We start from the raw sequence: 18734 nt of genomic DNA on the forward strand, positions 1-18734 counted from the left end.
AATTATATGTATAGAAATGTATTTTGTATTTTTTTAAATATATTTTTTTATAACATTTTTTAAATCCTTCATTCTCTGTGCTATATATCTCTCTCATGTCTTTAAATAATTTTATAGTTAATGTATTAAAAGTTAATTTGTTTCTGTCTTTGTCAGATTTTTATTATTACGAGGATTGTGAATTTTTAATGAAACGTTAAGCATTAACATTAGCTGATTTGTGCAAAAAAGAGTGAATAAAATGATACTTTCATCATTCAAAGTATATACATATTATGAATATGTTAGAAAATTCGCTAACTACTAAAAATCTAAAGTATATATAACATTATATTACAGATATTTAATACATTTAATTTGGATAAATGAATTATTTGAAATAGCTTTGTGTAATCTATCTGATTTAAAGAGTCTATTGATTTATTACTATACTTACTACTAATAAAAATAAATAATGTTACTAATACTAGTAATTGAGCTATTTCTTTTTTATTTTTGTATTTATTTCATTTTATATATGTTTATAGAATTCTAGAATTCCTCATAATGGTGGAGTTCCTTCTACCATGGTCTTCATAGTCTTCATTTCCAATGAAATAACTGTATAATATCTGAAGATAAAGAAAAAATATATACAAAAATAAAAAAGAACTGTATAAGAAGCTACACATACAAAATTACGTTATGTACATTTCGTTTTTATGCTGTAAGCATTATTTTATACAGGCTTTCTATCGAATATTAAATAAGTATAGTATCATAAGTGTTAATATGAATGTATCTATTATTAACAATTTTAAAAAATCATATTCATCATGCATTGGCATAATTAAACAAAAAATTGGTTAGTAGCTCAGAGTCGATGTATTATCTTGAAATAAGATAAAAATTATAAAAGTGAGCAAATTCTTTAGAACACTTACAATTTCATTGGTCAACATCTAATAAATTTATTCACTTTTGTAATTTTCAATTTATTCAAAATACACAATCGACTGTTGATTTCCAATCTTGTTAGCGCGACGTCTATGGAAAAGATGTAGCATCGCGCCGCAGCGCTATCTTTGTGCCAAGCTTGTAACTCGTATACGACGAGTATTCCGACGCATGCGCATGCAGTCGTTGTAGCTGGTGTAGCGACGCTGTGTCTGTTGGTGAGAGCAGCGACACTCCGCGGTCCTCATTTAATTCCGTGCCCCAACATTTTGTCAATTTTATCGAAATGGATCCAGTAAAAATGTCTATGCAGCCGCATAGCAGGAAACGTGTCTGCTACTATTACGACAGTAAGTTACTGAAGAAAATCCATCGCACTTTGTGATCCCGCGAAAAGCGCCGCATGCACACATACACGCGTGGGGGGAAGCTTGTAAAATGTGTTTGCGCCGTTCGCGCTTACCGCCTCTATTTCGCGTTTTCTAATTCGGTATCCGTTAACGTTTTGCCCCATTCACGACTTGTCAGCAACAAATCTGTCGAAGCACGATCTTCGTAACGTGTTATATCATAATTTTCATGCTTTCCGAAGTAGATAATACGATTTTTGTAACGTTAAGACGACAGATTCTCAGCCGCGGCTACGTACGATCGTAGGCAAGCTTGGGCAAGAGTGTCGGCCATTGCTATATATATGTACAGTCACCGTATACTGAAGTACCTTTGACGTTATCGAATCAATATCTCTTACTACAAATAACAATTTTATAATCTACCCCTGACGACTACGGCTGATAATTGAAGAATTTAATTCAATATATCGCCTAATCGACTTTTTGTAGGAATTGGACAATAAAACTTGGACGTTTCACAAGTCACGAATTTTTTAATATATATTACCATATGTGGCGATAATTATTCACATTATGCTTCGAACTGTAACTCTTCTTAGTCACGAGACAAGGGTTTTATCACGAAAAAAGCGAAAAAGAAATTAGTAGTCTGAACCTCGGATAACAGTAGGTTAGGTTATGAGAAACATAGTGCGATTTTATGTGATTATTGACTAATACGAACCGCAAGAAATCATTTCTCGTATGTAATTCACGCTTGCCGAAGAGATTTCTCTCTGAAAATGATATTTCGGCGAACGGTGCGATAGCTGATACTGTTTTTGTAGGATTAACGTGAGAGATTCTCAGATGTGCTCCGACACATCGTAGCTCGTCAGCCAACTTGCGTTGCTTGATGGATCTATTTTTTTTTATTGCTGCAGTAGACTATGCTATACATTAGAATTTTCTTTCTCGCTTTAGTCAAATATCAAACATACCTATTTCACTTTAGTTCTATAAGTTCATAAAAATTTTACACTTTATTCTAGTTTTATACTAGTTCCATAGAAAGTAGACAATGTCACACAAATAGCCTTGTTAATCGCTGAAATTTTTACACAGTTTATCTTTTAAAATAACATCTTATAATAGCCGAATATTTCATGTTTTGAATATCACATTGGTTCATTTATGCACAATTCTTTAATATGTCTAGGTGATATTGGAAATTACTATTATGGCCAAGGACATCCTATGAAGCCACATCGTATAAGGATGACGCATAATTTACTTTTGAACTATGGACTTTATAGGAAAATGGAAATATATGTAAGTGTTTGTTTTCAGATTTTTAATCTTACAAAAAGCACAGCTAGTGTGGTTGCCAAAAGTTTCCAGCCAAGAGTAATTTTATTGTATTTCTCAGATAAAGATCTCTTTATAAATAAAGATCTAGTATACAAGTATTTAATATATTTTAATATTTAATTAAAATATGTTCTTAAGTTTATTGATACAAGAATTTTATTAATTTATAATAAACTGAAAAACAAAGCGACAAATTATGTTGACTGGAAATTTTTGACAGTCACTGTATATTTTATTATGTTGAATAAAATATCATAATTTAATTATACTTTATTGTTGTTTTAGCGGCCTCATAAAGCTACGGCAGACGAGATGACGAAATTTCATAGTGACGAGTATATTAGATTTCTGAGATCTATAAGGCCAGATAATATGTCGGAGTATAATAAGCAAATGCAACGATGTAAGATATTATATTAGATAAATTATAATATTGAATTCGAAAGCATTTATTGCACTTCTTTCTTTCTGCATTAGTTAATGTGGGAGAAGACTGCCCCGTTTTCGATGGTTTGTATGAGTTTTGTCAATTATCAGCCGGCGGATCTGTAGCCGCTGCTGTAAAGCTTAATAAGCAAGCGTCTGAAATCTGCATTAATTGGGGCGGCGGTTTACATCACGCAAAAAAGAGCGAAGCTTCGGGCTTTTGTTATGTAAATGACATTGTGCTTGGAATATTGGAATTGCTGAAGTATCATCAGAGAGTTTTGTATATCGATATTGATGTTCATCATGGCGACGGTGTAGAAGAAGCTTTTTATACAACGGATAGAGTAATGACAGTTTCATTCCACAAGTATGGCGAATATTTTCCTGGAACAGGAGACCTTCGTGATATTGGGGCAGGCAAGGTAAAAAAAAATTACCTTTTTATTCACACAATGCATCTAAAATAATAAATCATTAAATGTACATGGTTATTTCTTATTATTAACAGGGAAAATATTATGCAGTTAATATACCTTTGAGAGATGGCATGGACGACGATAGTTATGAATCGATCTTTGTCCCTATCATCTCAAAAGTAATGGAAACATTTCAACCCTCTGCTGTTGTTCTACAATGTGGGGCTGATTCATTGACTGGTAAGACTTTAAAAAGTAGTTATTATCACAATATGAAATTACAAAACTTTTCATATAAATACTAATTGTAGGTGATCGACTGGGATGTTTTAATTTAACTGTAAGAGGCCACGGTAAATGCGTAGAGTTTGTGAAAAAATATAATTTGCCTTTCTTGATGGTTGGAGGTGGTGGTTACACCATCAGAAATGTGTCCAGATGTTGGACGTACGAAACGTCGGTTGCTCTCGGCTGCGAGATCGCTAATGAGCTTCCGTATAATGATTATTTTGAATATTTTGGCCCAGACTTCAAATTACATATTAGTCCATCAAACATGGCGAACCAAAACACTCCGGAATATCTAGATAAAATAAAGTAAGCATTCTCGCAATATTATGTTTAGTTTGATATAGATTTGATTATAGCAAGTTAATTCATCGTTGCATTTATTTATAGAACGAGGTTGTTTGAAAATTTAAGAATGCTACCTCACGCGCCTGGCGTACAAGTCCAGGCAATACCAGAGGATGGTGCAGTTATTGAGGACTCGGAAGCTGAAGAGAAGACAAATCCAGACGATAGATTGCCCCAACGCGACCTAGATAAAAGAATGCAACATGAAAACGAATATAGTGATAGTGAAGACGAAGGCGAAGGCGGACGAAGAGATAATAGATCGTACAAGGTATCATCTTTATTCTACTAAAATGTAATGGTTATAATGCACAGAGCCAGCGATCTGTGTGTGGAGTGGTGAGTTCATTCACTCTACACATGTGAATTTGGCATGTGTTGAATTTCCACATACATTGAGCTACATCTAAGCTAAATTTTTAATGAGTAATTTATTGGATTTTTTTTATTGACGATATCTCAATGAACAATGCTGCGCGCTCTGATTGGATCTTGGCGGAATCTCCTTTTCTCTGGACGATCACTCAAATATGACAAGGACCACATTTGATGTGGAGACAGACGTATACGTGAATACAATGCTCCGAAATAGTTTGAACAACCATAATTAATTTTTTTAAAGAAGAGGAGAAATTGAAATGATAGATTTAGAAAAGCTTATAAATAAATTCTTAAATAAAAAATAATATTCGATGAGTTCCATTTGCAATAAATAAATAATTGAAAGAAACCAAATACATATGTGTACTTTATTTACTTTTTATTTATTTATTATTATATATGTAATATATAAAAAATTTATCATTTTTTAAATTTAACTTTAACTAAATCCCCCCGTACATTGACCACTTCATACATATGAAAGATTTATTTCGTTGGCTCTGATAATGCATAATTCTACAGATTTAGAAAAATACGGATGTAAAAATATTCTTATTTTATTCTCATGTTAATCTAGGGATCTAGGAAGCGACCCCGTTTGGAAAAAGGTCAAGAAGCCATGGATACCGACTTAAAGAAAGATGAAGATATAAAAGCAGAATCAAAAGGTATTAAATCGTAAATATAAACATTTCTTTTTGTATCACATTTGCAGTTAATATTAGGGGAAAAATGTAATAATTATTTGAATTTTTTTTACTTAGAAAATGAGAAGGACGATAAAGTAAACCCCACGAATGAGGAGACTAAAAAAGACGGAGGGGCGAATCCTTGATAGATAGTTGCCCCGGAGCATCTGAGAAAATGGAGAAACTCTTATTTAAATTAAGTAACAAATAAGTTTAAATAACTTAAATAATGGCAGCATACCATGCATGAATGTGTTATCTGCTGCCTCTACCTCGCGCGCGCCCTATAATACGAGATCATTATGTTTTTATCAAAAATCTTGAAAATGTTTAGACGTCTAGAAATATTGGATTCATTCGTGAAACGTCATTCTCATTGAAATTAACACGTATGAGCGTGTACATAGCTTATAATATATCCTGCATCCTGCAATTTTAACCATAGACCGTTAAGAGTTTTTGAAGTGTATTTCTGAGTGTTCTGAAATGTGTTTTTGGAAGGTGTTTTGGAACTACCGCACAAAGATGATTAAAAATATATCAACGAAATAGCGTTTTGATCGATTCGTCATAATTTTATAATCTGACCAACGATTCTTTTTATGCATAATCATTATAGCGTGTTACTTCAACTTATAACTTAATTTTTCTATGAGAGATTATGAATAGATCGTGACTTTTCAAGATTTTATAAATACTCCAAGAAATTTACAGAAATACAGAAATATTCCATGATTAAGTCATAAAATATTGACGATCGATTTAACACGATTACGATGTAACAAGATTACATTATACAGCCTGAATGTGCTGCAATCAAACTTATGTATAAAATACATAAACGTATATGTATTTTGTAATACGATTGATATAATTTCGTACGTCTTCTTATCCATTCATAATTGATTAATTTCTCGATAAAGACCACACTATACAGTTTATACTGAGGAAGGAATAAAACTATCCTTTAATCAACTGTTCTTAAAAATCATGTGTTGATAAGTTTGTTTGCTTCCTATTCTTGTATATAATACGCAAATAAATCTTGAAGGATATTAATCCTTGCATGCAATAACAATATTATAATCATAATAATGTTCTTTATAAAATTGTAAAATACGTCTTACATTACTCGAAAAAATTCGCAAATATTCCTTTGGCTACCCCTCTAGTTTTATTTGACGAATTGTAGTGAATATTGTTAACTTGTTACACATTTGAGAAAGCGTGAAAGATATAAGAAATATTGGTAACTTGATAGAATTAAAAGTTTACATTTATTTCATTGTGTTGAATTTTCTAGGAAGAATTTGTCATAAGTTAATTTTCATATTCTGAGACTAAATAAACTAGAGAGGTATCTAAACTCGTATTCATAGTTGTAGATCGATCCATGATTGATCTTCATTTTAGGCGAGCTAGGTTTGAACCAAAGTTTAAGCCAATTGAATTTATAAAACGCGTTTAAAAAGCATTTTTAAGAAGACTGATTTGAACCTAGCTCAAATCGGATCTCAGGTTGAATCACGACTATGAATACGATTCTAAGAAAGGAATGTAGATATATTTCTTATATTTTTGAGTAATGTATACACAAGCGAAAAACAAAATGAGATCGGAAAGTGCGGTGAAGCTAGGGCAGTTAAGGAATTACGTAATCAATTTCAATTGTAATTGTAATATCTTAAATGTATACTAGGCAAGATCTAACTTAATTTATATATAAATATATAAAAAATATATAAATTATTCCATGACATCCGGATTGATCTCTACAAGAATTGAAGACCGCGATGTCATTCCAAAGATCGAGCCTATGGTCGATCTTAGTGCAACAGAAAAGTTATTATAAATTCTGTCTTCAAACTACATTCTTACATATTTCCAAATTTTTGTGCAAGAGCAATACGATCGTATGTACATAAAATTTATCTTCTTTTTTTTTGTGAGATTAGAGTATTTGATCAGTTAGATTAGCGACTGATTTTACTTATAATAATCTCTAATATGCGATTGCTTGACATCACATTACATATATTACAATATATAAAGGCAAATTCAAAAAGATAATGGCGTTATGTCTCGTGTAAGTCAATTCGAGATATAGATCAAGTATTAGATATTTATGTCCACGTATAAGAGTATTATATGGACGTTTTTAAATATTTATAATAAAAAAATAAAGAAATCTATATATGTAGTTCTGGGGATTGAATGTTCTTGGAAAGACCTAGAAAGAACGTACGTTGAAGAACCCTGAGCCGCCTAAAATTCTATTAAACTCTTCTTTGATGAAAATTTTCGTTAGAATTTTCGTACAATTTTTTTTAGAATTTCTGTATAACTTCATGATTTTATTAGAAAAATTTCTCAGATTTTTTTTTTTATTCAAATTCGAATATTTTATAAATGAGAAAGTCTACATCTCTTCTGAAAAATTCTTCATATATGTATATGTAAATTTTGAAATATTGTAAGATTACTCATTTCAAATTTTTGAAGAAAGTTTATATAGATTTTAATTTAAAAAAATTTTAGATATTTTCTTCAGAAATTTTCATAAATTTAAAATGTAACAATTCTTAAAAATATTGAAACATGAAAATTCTTTTTACCAAATTTTCAAGAATAATTATGAATACAAATTATATAATCTGTTTTATATAATTAATACTGAAATGTTATTGTAAATGAATCTTTATTCAAGCGCTCTTTTTAAGTGCAATTTTTATTATTAAAATGTTGATAGCTTAAAATAACATTTAATATGTTTAACATAGTTCATTAAAATAGTGTTGATTTAGTTATAACATTTTACAATCCCCCGCCCTCCCCCTCTCCTTTCTCACCGTACAAAGTAGAAAAAGTGTAAAAAGATTCTCAATTATGTGGGTGAACTTTCACCAAGAATTAATAAAAAAAATAAATTCAGGATTAAATATCCTCCTTTCCTAATAAATATTACGCTCACATGCGAGTCATGTGTTGTGCGTATTCTTAGTATATGTTCTGTGTGTGTATCGTAATTTCATGTCGAAGTCGAATGACGACATTCAATGCATCCAAGTTGGTGGTATCTAATGATCCTAATGGTGTTACTGGTGATAGTCCTAAGAAACCGCGGCGTCTTGATTTCCCTGTTGTTAAATCCGGTTTGTCACTAATGTGTGACGTATAATGTAATAGCAGAAAAATGAACAGGATTTTTGCGCGACCAGCGCAAAATAATCCTTCGTGTGTAACAACTGTATCGACCAGTTTAACCTCGTCATCCACATTGGAATTGGAAGGAAAACTGATTAATGTCGCGCAGTTACTCGCATGTGAAATTCATTTTGCGCGCTAAAGAACAACAATGTTTTCTATTAGTAAGACATTTGTTTTGATAACTTTCTGGAGCTGACGTGGATCTGTTGGACTCGCTCAATTAGATCCTAGATCTCTCCAGAGTTGACAGTGAGTCTATTGAATCTATACAATTATAAATCTCTTTGTCAGTCTTTGTTACAGTTATAAATTTGGATTATTCTTATTAAATTAAACTTAATATTTACTTTTATTTATACTTATAAATTTTTACTATTTGATTTTTTGAAATCGACATAAGCTTCCTTCTTTGTGATTCATAAGAATGCTAAAAAAAATAGAACAACGTTTGTGTTGACTTGTTTCATTAAATGGAACGCATCCTGTTATCTATATTTCTGATCTACAGTGAATTATAACATTCTTGTTGTTTATATTGTATACAAAGATGAAATGATCTGTGTTACATCATGTTTCTTATTGAAAAACATCATGTGTTATGTATTTTCACATCAGCTCCAGAGGATTAATATCGAGCAACTTTATTTTTTATTAACAGGTAATTTCTGATTGCAGAGGTTCAATGAGATGTGAAACTCAAAGAGGCCTGTGTGTCGTACTGCGTCAGATAAGGACAAATCACAACGCAGATAACAGTCAGGCCAGATTTCCCAAATGATCCTCAAAATGATTTCCCAAATGTCGCATGTGATGACCCTCGCAAATAGCATCATAGGTGTGAGCGTTCTGGCGATGCCCTTCTGCTTTAAGCAATGTGGTATAGTACTGGCTGTTCTGGTGCTGCTTCTATGCAGCACTTTGTCTCGATTGGCCTGTTATTTCCTTGTCAAGTCAGCTGTAATATCGAGAAGACGCAACTTTGAGCTACTCGCTTTCCATGCGTTTGGCTACATGGGAAAGTTCCTGGCAGAATTGTTTATTATTGGTTTTATGCTAGGTACTTGTATTGCCTACTTTGTCGTTGTTGGTGATCTGGGACCGCAAATAATCTGCAAGATGATGAGCAAAAATCCGGCGGACATTCGCACTAGTTTGCTAATTTTCACTGGACTCTTCATAGTTTTACCCTTGGGATTGCTTCGAAACATTGACAGTCTGTCTAGTATTTGCACTGCTACCATTGTCTTTTATCTCTGTCTTGTACTAAAGGTATAATGCATAAACTACAATTTATTCCATATCTTAGCTAATATAAATCATGTTCATTTAATGAATTCAGTCACTCGCACTGCACTAGTTTCATTAGTGAATATTAAAGTTACTTTATACAAAATATCTAAAAGCAGTAACATAGTATGGCTATGTCTAAAATTATTAGCACTTTTACAAACTATAAGTCTTAGTACATAGATTAAAATAAACACGACAATTATCGTGTTTATTTTAATACATATATATTCTATCTTGAAATTATTTAAGATACATATTTTTTTTATTTATTGTGTAATTGTATTAAATGACATGCTAGTATGCCAAAATAAGACTTATAAATTGCGATTATGGAAGAATAAGGACAAATATCAAAATTCACTTGCAAAAAATTAATAAAGTTTATCGAAAAGAATTGTGTAGAAATTACTTAATTTAATTCTGCAAGTTAATTTTGATATTTGTCCCTATTCTTCTATAATCAGAATTTATAAGTCTTGTTTTGAAGAATAGTTTCAATTACGGATCTTTTTCTGTTAAGTAAAAACTTATAAATGTTGTATCTAATTAGTAAAGGCCAATCTATATGACATTGATCATACTTTTTTTAAACCATGGCATACTAGCATGTCATTTAATATAATTATGCAATAAATTTAAAATAATATACATTTCAACTAATTTCAAGAAATTATTAAAATGCTGATTAAGAAATTTAAAAAACGCTAATTAATGGAGTGTCTAAACATTTTTATACATGACTATAATCGATTTTAATTTTGGAATAATTAAATATATTTTGTTAATAATATGACGATATTATTATTGACTATTTAATCGTTTAAAATATTTATTATGCGTTAACATTTACTTTTACTATAATAATTTCACATATAGCAGCTTTTAGTATGCACTAATTTAGTGTAGTAATGGAAGTAGTTAATGGAAGTGACCGGATTTAATATATATAAAGATATATATTATATGCACTAATTAATATACTTTCTTTTCTAATTGATAGATTATGGGCGAATCAACCCTACATATTTTTATGGGAGATTGGTTTAACAATGTTAATTATTGGAGACCGGCCGGCATCCTTCAATGTCTGCCGATATTTTCTATGGCTCTTTTCTGTCAAACGCAGTTGTTTGAAATATACGAAACCATTCCAAATGTATCCTTAGAGAAAATGAATGACGTTGTAAGAGGAGCTTTAAATATATGTACACTTGTCTATATGTGTGTTGGCTTGTTTGGTTACATTGCATTCTGTACCCAACCGTTCACAGGTAATTCAACAGAACTGTATAATATACAGCTTATAATTATTTGGACTATTCTTTTCAGCTAAACTTCTTAAATCGTTTATCTTTCTTGGTTATTTTTCTAACTTGAAGAAAAAGAAAGGAAAAATAAATGCAAGAAATGTAAGAAGCATTGTTTAGCTGAAAAGAATAGATCTCTTGTCAAATTAATACTTTACTATCCTTTATTGTTACATTTTGCAGGAAATATTTTATTGAGTTTCGAACCTAGCATTACATCAGAATTGATTAAACTGGGGTTCGTGTTTTCGGTTGCATTCAGTTTTCCTCTAGTCATATTTCCATGTCGTGCGAGCTTGAATTCTCTCTTATTTCGCCGGGTATGTATATATATTGCAAATAAATTTAGAGGCAAATATAAATCTAAGTATATTGCTAAAATTCCTAATTTACGTTTTACTGCTATATTAGGTGTACACTCACGAACCGTCTGTCAATTATCTATCGGAGTTCAGATTTCGATGCCTCACAATCGTGATAGTTAGCATTTCCCTGATCGTTGGTATTTTAGTGCCAAACATAGAATTTGTTCTTGGTATTGTGGGATCAACGATTGGTGTGATGATTTGTTTAATATTCCCAACAGTATTTTTTATCTCTATAAGCAGCAAAAATACTAATGAAAAGCTTATAGCACAGGTAAAGTCCTTTCCTGTAAAAACCTCAGTTTCACGATTTTTTTCTTTTAACTTTTTATATAATATATATTTTATATCTAGTGCATTTTAATCGTCGGTGTTTGGATCATGATCCTCGGTACATACGCCAATTTATATGCTATAGAGAAGTCTACAAACATAAAGTTAGCGATGACTAATAAGCCGCTCGTTCAAATCAATAATTTACCATTAGAGATAATTAAAGATGATTTACATATCGTTCCCGACATTCCCAATAGTCTGGAACTTATTCCCAGAGCGAAAGGTACAAATTATTATTTAAATTTATCTATCATTTTTATTGTTATATTCATTTTATATTACTTTCTTAATTTTATGTTATATTACAGACAAAATTAATCAACTACCTGACATAAATGTTATCGATAAAACATTAGATCTGAAAGTGGAAGACGTTCGACAAGAACCACCAATACCTGTTGAACGTATGATTATCAGCGAAAAGCCAAATGTTGAAAAGTCTGATAAAATAATAGTAGGCTCTCTTGTGCCAGAAATAAAAAATATAGATGAAACAATCAAAAATGAAAATTTAAATGCACAAGTACAAGTTGCAATAAATATTGATAATGCTAAAATTGATAAACCTGTTACTTTGAAAGCGGAAGAAAAAATAAAGATAATCGAGGAAAAGGAGCAATCGTTGGACTTACAGAAGAATGATAATCTCGTTTTGGATGCAATAAAAAAGGAAGAGTCAGAGTTGGCAGCTGATGGAGATATGGCTAATGCTAGAGCTGTAGAACGACATGAACAACTTAGAAAAACATTGGAGAAACATAAATTGGAGCAACGTCAGATGATGCAGGAACAAAAGGAAATTCTGAAGGATATCAAGGAACAAAAGCAAGAATTCGAGAGGGAGAAACAGCGAATGGCGAAGGACGAGATACTAAAAAAGAACGAAAAGGTACAAATTGATGTAAAAGAAAATATTTTGGCAGAAAGTAATTTGATAGAAAACAGTAAAAAAGAAAACAGTATAAAGAATAATGAGATTATCGAAAAAAATAATAAAGAAATTTTGAAAAAGAAAGATTGGAGTAATGCAGACAAAATAAAATTAAATGAAAAGCATGAAAAGCCTCGAGATGAGAATAATAAAATGGATATCGCGGTTGAAAATAATAAGGAAAAATTAGATGTGTTTCGCGAAGTTTCTCAAAATAAGAATGTAGAAATACTACAAAAAATATCAGAAAATGCACCAGACAAATTTCCTCTTATTAAAGAGGTTGATCGTGAAACACCAGAGAAATCATTACAAAAAGAAAAACAAGATAAGACGAAAGTAGAAAGAATAGAATTTAATGATTCCAAAAATATGAAGGGACCTATTTTGAACGCCTTGACAAAAGGAGTTCTACAAAGATCTGTTATGGAAGAGGAACTTGCTAAAAAGAATAATAATCGTCAATTGAAGGAAGAGAAGAGAGAGATTCTTACGAGTGAAGTTGTGAACGCGTCAGACAAATCGCAAGGGAAGTACGATGAGAAATATCCTGTACCTATAGCATTGAAAATGATGAATCAATCAAAATTAGACAAGATGATCGTTCCATCATTGAATAAGAGCGAACCGGAGATTCTCGTGATTCGTCGAGACATTCTGGAGAATAATGAACGCGAGAAAAGAGACATTGATGGCGAAGCAAATGTGAACGACACGAAAGTAGAGAGCGATCATTTAACTGAGAAACCTGAATCTCTTGTTAAAGACGCCAATGACGCAAACAGCGAGTCCTGTTCGAAATTGCGGGAAAGTTCGAAGAAATCAGAGGCAGAGAAGGAATCTGAAAGTAGAGTAATTAAATTGAGTACAACTGAAGTGCCTCTGATTAATACAAATCTTTATTTGTCCGAGCAGAGAATAATGAAGACGATTTCTATAGATCGACATGCTGCTCTGGATTCAAAGTATGCAGGTATGAACCAGGAAGACAAAATTCTCAGTCCTAAAGATAAAACTGAGATATAAATATCTCAAAAGAATCGAATTAATGTAGCATAATATTAAGTAAATTTATAAGTCACTTCTTGTTTTTTGATTTGCGCTTCCTTATTTATATTCATACAATTAAATTATTATTAAGTTCAAAAATGGAAATTCCTATTGCATCAAATGAGTGCGCGCGCGCGCGCGCGTGTGTGTATTACGAGAGTATCATGATATTTATATGAGAGTATCATGATTTTTATATTCATGATATTTATAAGTTGTGTGATTGATAAAAATGATATATTTAATATAATTTAATTGCATATATGTATGTGATTTTTAATATGACTGCTATATATTATCCAATACATTACATTCTTCGTTCTACGACGTAACAATTGTAAAAATAATGCAAATATTAGTCTAAGGTATTTGACTAAGTATAGGACCAAATACAAATGTATTTTTACACAGCAATTCTTTCTTGCAAATCATTTGACTCACAAAGATATTTAAATTTTATTTTAATCTTTTTTTTTCTCATATTTTTTAAAATCTATATCAGATCATACATTAAAGATTGAAGATTGCGAATTGAAAAGAAGAATTTAACTGTCAGAATAATCAAAACAAAACAAAAGATTTAAGATGTATTACACATGTTTTTTAATGATATATATAAAATGCAAAAATTACGAAATAAAAATTTATTCCAAAGGAAGTGATACAAAAAAAGTTCAACAGCAATTAGAATTAGAATCTGAATAAAAAATTATTTTAATGAAAAGTAAACTTTTTTAAAAAATTAAAATGAGAAAAGTTTCATATAAATTACAAAATTATTAAATATAAATATTAATTTCTCTTATTGAACTATTTCATGTGCATAACATCCAATTTTACACGGAAAGTATAAATTTCCAATTTCAGTCATTTTTTATAGACACTTGAGATTATATCTTTAATATTATCCAATTCACCAAATTCTAATTTTCAATTTATAATTCTCAATTTCCAATACATAATCTGATACCGGCCTTTATATTATAATTACATTATAATTACAAATATTAATACAATAACTTCGATATTTGGACACATTATGTATCTTTAATATCCATTGGTTCTAGTTTGGGTTCTGTAATTTCTATATCTCTACATTTCGCGTGTTGTAATTCCCTTCTGATTTCAGGAGTGATCGAATGATGCGACTGTTTCCTCAGTAGTCCTAGCAAGGCCTCCTTTTGTTCAGAACTGATATCGCTCTTGTATCGTTGCACAAATGTTAGGAGGGCCTGATGCCATAGTACTGGCAACTCTCTTGTGTCTCTTTCAAACCTAATGAATTATATTTTAATATGAACATAGTTCTTAATAATTTTTATTTAAAATTTATTGTTATTATATATCGTTCTTCTACTTCAAAAGTGGTATAACTAAAAAATATGATATATAAGATATTACCATGAATGAGTTAAGTAAACATTATTCTATCAATCGTCCAAAATAAACTTAATTTCACAAAAATAGTCACAATTAAAAATTGTGATTATTGAATGCGAATATATTTCTTTTTGCCGATAGTAATTAATTAGTCAATAATTTTCTGTCAAGTCAAAAAATAGTCTTCTTCTTTTCTGAGAAACTTAAAATTGATCTTTGAAATTATGTCACTTTTTAAGTAATATCTTACCTAAGAAAGTGAAACACTACTCCGTCCACTACTCTATATGGAAGCGCATATTTCTTATCTAAGAAGATCCTGAGAAAGATACTGTTAGCACCCGTGTAATCCATCTCTGCAATTTTCAATATAGCCGCTGAAGAATGTAAAATTGGTATAGAATTGTTCGCGATCACAGATCCGATGATAGTGGCCTCTCTGAGCGTGCACGTTCCTGATTCTAAGAGTGGTAGGAGGATTCCCTTCATAAATCCGGCTGGTTTATACAATGCTTTTCTCAGGGCTTGATACAAATGGAAATTTAGTCTTTTATATTCCGCCAAATCATCTCGAATGCGTGGTAATAGGACCAAGTTGTAGAACCTCTGGGCCATCTTATCTTTCAAGTTTGAAGCAAATATCCTTGTCCCCTGATACATGGCAGCAGCAGACCACTTTGTTGGGTCTGTGATATAAAGTATTTGCTCCCAATTCTTCAAGGTGGGCACGAGCTTGAAAGCCTTCGGTAGCTTGCCACTACGATACTTCGCCAGGACATCTCTGACACCCTCATACATTGCCTTCACCCGTGGATCCAAATCCTGCAGTCGAATAGTCCCGGCATCAGAAAACTGCGTTTCGATTTCTGTCTTTTTCTCTGTCAATTTTTCCATTATTATGTCTGCCAGCGTCCTCATGGGTGCTGCATCCTTTGACATGAACATCTGTAACGCTCGCTCATCATCTTCATCAATGTTAATGTTCTCATAATACACATCCTCCACTGGTTCTCCATCATCGCTAGATTGATCCTCGTCATCGCTGAAACCAGAGCCAAGATTCACCTTTGATTTTTTGGGTTTTTCAAGATTGCTAGGACCAATCTCATCTTCGATCTCTAGCTGCTGTTGCCTAGCTTGCGACAAGATTTTCTTCGTCAGAGTTGGTGCTATATACTAGAAATTAAAATTAAAAAATGTGAGAGTGAGATGAAAAATTTTCCAAAGAACTTAAATCTCTATTCAATTTAAAAAAAATAGAGACAGTAGTATAAATTGTAATTGAAATAAAAAATAAAGATTTTGATAATACAGTCCAATGCTATTACTTCCAATTTTTCTGTAGTTTTATGTATTTTAAAATTTATTTATGCGTGTTTCAAAGAACTTAATTATCTCTATTTGATTTAAAAAAAAACAGAATGTAATAAACAAATACATTAAATAAAGTAAATGCTGAAACTAACCTCTTCTTCGTCGGCCCGACGCCTAATCTTTTGCCGGTTTTTTACTTTCACCCCTTTTTCAAATTCTATTTGATCCGCCAAACCAATTTTCGGTTCTTTGGTGTCGCCTTTAGATACTTTGACCTTTTTTGCTTTACCCATTTTTTAAGCAATATCAAATTTTATTTCTAGTAAATATATAACGATCCAACAAAGACACGTGTATGTATATACACGAGGAATGTGAAGTCGAGGGGAGGGATTTAAAATAAGCATGGCGGAATTGACACTATAGCACCGATATTTCATAACGTCGACATCTTGAATCGATATTCTACACTTCGATATTTCCAATTATTGATGTTAAGCTTATATTGTATCTATGCTCGATATAAGTAAAACTGGATATTTTTAATTATTTATTACTATTATTAGTAAAGATATCAGTTACGGTGTGTGTGTGTGTGTGTGTATGTGGTGTGTGTGTGTAGGGAAGTTCGAGTTTTAGCTACGGTAATATTTTTCGCAATAAATTATTTATAGACTTTTAAGATATCTATTAGTGTCAATATCATTAAATTAATTTACAAAATATTACTATTCTATAGTAATAATATTTTAATTTAAGATTCAAGACCGAAAATTATTTAAGCGCATATATATATATTTACACCAAAATGTACTTAAGCTCTATTTATTATATTTTAATCTACATTCCTATATACATAAATAAATAAAATTACAATTTCTTCCTCCAGTCATTTTATATTTGCTTTATATAAATATATTAAAATTAAAACAAAAATATAATGCTGCACTAGAAGTTTTTCTCATCTATGACCAGTTTCAATAAGCAATGAATCTAATAAAATTATTAAATTTTCAGTTATAAAAGGCTCGTATACCCAAGCTGCAAGATGAAGCATCTTCCAAGATTCTGTACAATTGTGAGCAACATTTTCGAGTAATTTGCGTTTCAATTTGACTTCCATATGATATGCTTCATATATAGTTTCTGCTACCTCACCTAAATATTTTGGAAGCATAATATTATAACATAGGTTTTTATTAAATAATTTAATTATATAATCAAAATATCAAAATATTGTAAAATATACACATATGTTTTTAGCAAATAAAATATTAGCAACGTTCTAACGATTTGCTACTGAATATTCCAAACAAAATATTATATTGACATCAATTGTTTTTTACAGAATTTGCTTGATTTCCAACAATTTGCTAACAATTTATATTGACAGATCTCTTATTCTGTCAGCAGAACCTTTCAATATAAACTATAATGCATTTGACTCTGTTTAAATAGTCTTTTTATATAATATATATAATCTATATATCTCGCGGAATTTTGTTACGTTAGCCAAAAAACAGTCAAAACTTAATCTATTCATTTTTTTTATAGCGAACGTGTAAAATATGTTTTCAATAAATCTAGTTAAGTTATTCCTTACCAAATCTTGTTGTCGGCCATGTTATAAACAATTTATCTGTAGTTTTCTCTAAAGTTGATATGGCTTTTAGTTGATTTTTAATTTGATCTAAGTTTTTAACTATGCCATCCTAAAAATAAGATTATTCATAGTTATTTATATTAATAAATTACAAATATAATTCTAAATTCAACTAAAACATCAATTAAATCAAAATAATATTAACTTAAATCTGTAAAATTGTAAAACTATGAAATAATATAGTAAAAGAATGTAAAAAAATTTAAAAAAAAAAAGATAAAAATTTACCAGGTTATCACAAATATTTTCTAACTTATCACACAGATCTTGTAAAATCTTAGAATAATTTTTATCGTGTTTTTCTTGTGTTATGTCTTTTAAATAAGTAATTCCTTGAATATGAAGGTTATTCCATTGCTGTATATTTGCATGAATATCTGCAGCTAAATCACGTATAAGACGTACAATTCCTGTTAAATTTCTTCCTTGGAATGATTTAGGTGAAGTTAATTCTGTAATAAATTTGTTTGAATAAAATGCATTATTTAAATTTTCATATTTCTTTGATGATATTTAATATATATAAATTCTTTTACAACAAGCAAAGATTATAAGAATTAAAAAGCTTATACATAAAAAAAATTATAAGAATTAATAAATACATTTATAAATATAGATTCCTTATAATTCTTTATATTTATAAGTTTCATATGATTACACACACATGCACACTAGACATAAATTTATATATATATATATAT

At 30.5% G+C, this 18734-nt stretch overlaps 4 protein-coding genes across 10 annotated transcripts in view; 2 read left to right on the forward strand and 2 right to left on the reverse strand.

The window, feature by feature from the left end:
- The first annotated feature begins 1132 nt into the window (after positions 1-1132).
- On the forward strand, positions 1133-5772 carry LOC108757126 (histone deacetylase Rpd3). Of its 5 annotated transcripts, none has more exons than XM_018501511.1 (9): positions 1133-1286; positions 2488-2600; positions 2925-3042; positions 3117-3490; positions 3577-3724; positions 3796-4081; positions 4163-4391; positions 5079-5169; positions 5266-5772. In XM_018501511.1, the coding sequence occupies exons 1-9, from the start codon at positions 1223-1225 to the stop codon at positions 5334-5336; spliced, it is 1494 nt and encodes a 497-aa protein (XP_018357013.1). In that variant the 5' UTR covers positions 1133-1222; the 3' UTR covers positions 5337-5772. The 5 variants fall into 5 exon arrangements, with proteins under 5 accessions (XP_018357013.1, XP_018357016.1, XP_018357017.1 ...); XM_018501513.1 differs by lacking the exon at positions 1133-1286 and adding an exon at positions 1761-1810; XM_018501512.1 differs by lacking the exon at positions 1133-1286 and adding an exon at positions 1861-1959.
- Positions 3784-13898, forward strand: LOC108757125 (putative sodium-coupled neutral amino acid transporter 10). 3 transcript variants are annotated; one of them, XM_018501510.1, is made up of 8 exons: positions 3784-3795; positions 8299-8646; positions 9073-9666; positions 10688-10958; positions 11178-11314; positions 11406-11633; positions 11714-11918; positions 12004-13898. In XM_018501510.1, the coding sequence occupies exons 3-8, from the start codon at positions 9172-9174 to the stop codon at positions 13650-13652; spliced, it is 2985 nt and encodes a 994-aa protein (XP_018357012.1). In that variant the 5' UTR covers positions 3784-3795; positions 8299-8646; positions 9073-9171; the 3' UTR covers positions 13653-13898. The 3 variants fall into 3 exon arrangements, with proteins under 3 accessions (XP_018357012.1, XP_018357010.1, XP_018357011.1); XM_018501508.1 differs by lacking the exon at positions 3784-3795 and having other exon boundaries at positions 8112-8646; XM_018501509.1 differs by lacking the exon at positions 3784-3795 and having other exon boundaries at positions 8112-8558.
- Positions 13899-14701: 803 nt separating this feature from the next.
- Positions 14702-16861, reverse strand: LOC108757091 (bystin). Its single transcript, XM_018501423.1, has 3 exons — positions 16523-16861; positions 15307-16232; positions 14702-14951 (listed from the first exon to the last, which is right to left on the reverse strand). Exons 1-3 carry the CDS (start codon positions 16661-16663, stop codon positions 14714-14716), a joined length of 1305 nt encoding a protein of 434 aa, XP_018356925.1. The 5' UTR covers positions 16664-16861; the 3' UTR covers positions 14702-14713.
- A 394-nt stretch (positions 16862-17255) lies between these two features.
- LOC108757079 (cyclin-dependent kinase 2-interacting protein-like) overlaps positions 17256-18734 on the reverse strand; it is a gene marked incomplete at its 5' end in the record, with an annotated part of 2541 nt that continues 1062 nt past the window's right edge. Inside the window, 3 exons of the mRNA XM_018501400.1 lie at positions 17256-17528; positions 17974-18082; positions 18262-18485. Coding sequence (XP_018356902.1) covers positions 17332-17528; positions 17974-18082; positions 18262-18485 — 530 coding nt within the window. The remainder of the gene's footprint in view (positions 17529-17973; positions 18083-18261; positions 18486-18734) is intronic.

The sequence above is a fragment of the Trachymyrmex septentrionalis genome, unplaced genomic scaffold (assembly GCF_001594115.1).
Source record: "Trachymyrmex septentrionalis isolate Tsep2-gDNA-1 unplaced genomic scaffold, Tsep1.0 scaffold132, whole genome shotgun sequence".
Classification (NCBI taxonomy): Eukaryota; Metazoa; Arthropoda; class Insecta; order Hymenoptera; family Formicidae; genus Trachymyrmex; species Trachymyrmex septentrionalis.

Excerpts from the sequence above, each read along its gene's own strand:
- LOC108757126 (XM_018501511.1), top strand. The coding sequence starts at position 1,223 with ATGGATCCAGTAAAAATGTCTATGCAGCCGCATAGCAGGAAACGTGTC. Across the intron at positions 3,725-3,795 it reads TGGGGCTGATTCATTGACTG|GTGATCGACTGGGATGTTTT; the intron begins GTAAGACTTTAA and ends TACTAATTGTAG. Across the intron at positions 4,392-5,078 it reads GAGATAATAGATCGTACAAG|GGATCTAGGAAGCGACCCCG; the intron begins GTATCATCTTTA and ends ATGTTAATCTAG.
- LOC108757125 (XM_018501510.1), top strand. The coding sequence starts at position 9,172 with ATGATCCTCAAAATGATTTCCCAAATGTCGCATGTGATGACCCTCGCA. Across the intron at positions 9,667-10,687 it reads ATCTCTGTCTTGTACTAAAG|ATTATGGGCGAATCAACCCT; the intron begins GTATAATGCATA and ends TCTAATTGATAG. Across the intron at positions 11,634-11,713 it reads ATGAAAAGCTTATAGCACAG|TGCATTTTAATCGTCGGTGT; the intron begins GTAAAGTCCTTT and ends TTTTATATCTAG.
- LOC108757091 (XM_018501423.1), bottom strand. The coding sequence starts at position 16,663 with ATGGGTAAAGCAAAAAAGGTCAAAGTATCTAAAGGCGACACCAAAGAA. Across the intron at positions 16,233-16,522 it reads GTCGGGCCGACGAAGAAGAG|TATATAGCACCAACTCTGAC; the intron begins GTTAGTTTCAGC and ends TTTAATTTCTAG. Across the intron at positions 14,952-15,306 it reads GTAGTGTTTCACTTTCTTAG|GTTTGAAAGAGACACAAGAG; the intron begins GTAAGATATTAC and ends ATAATTCATTAG.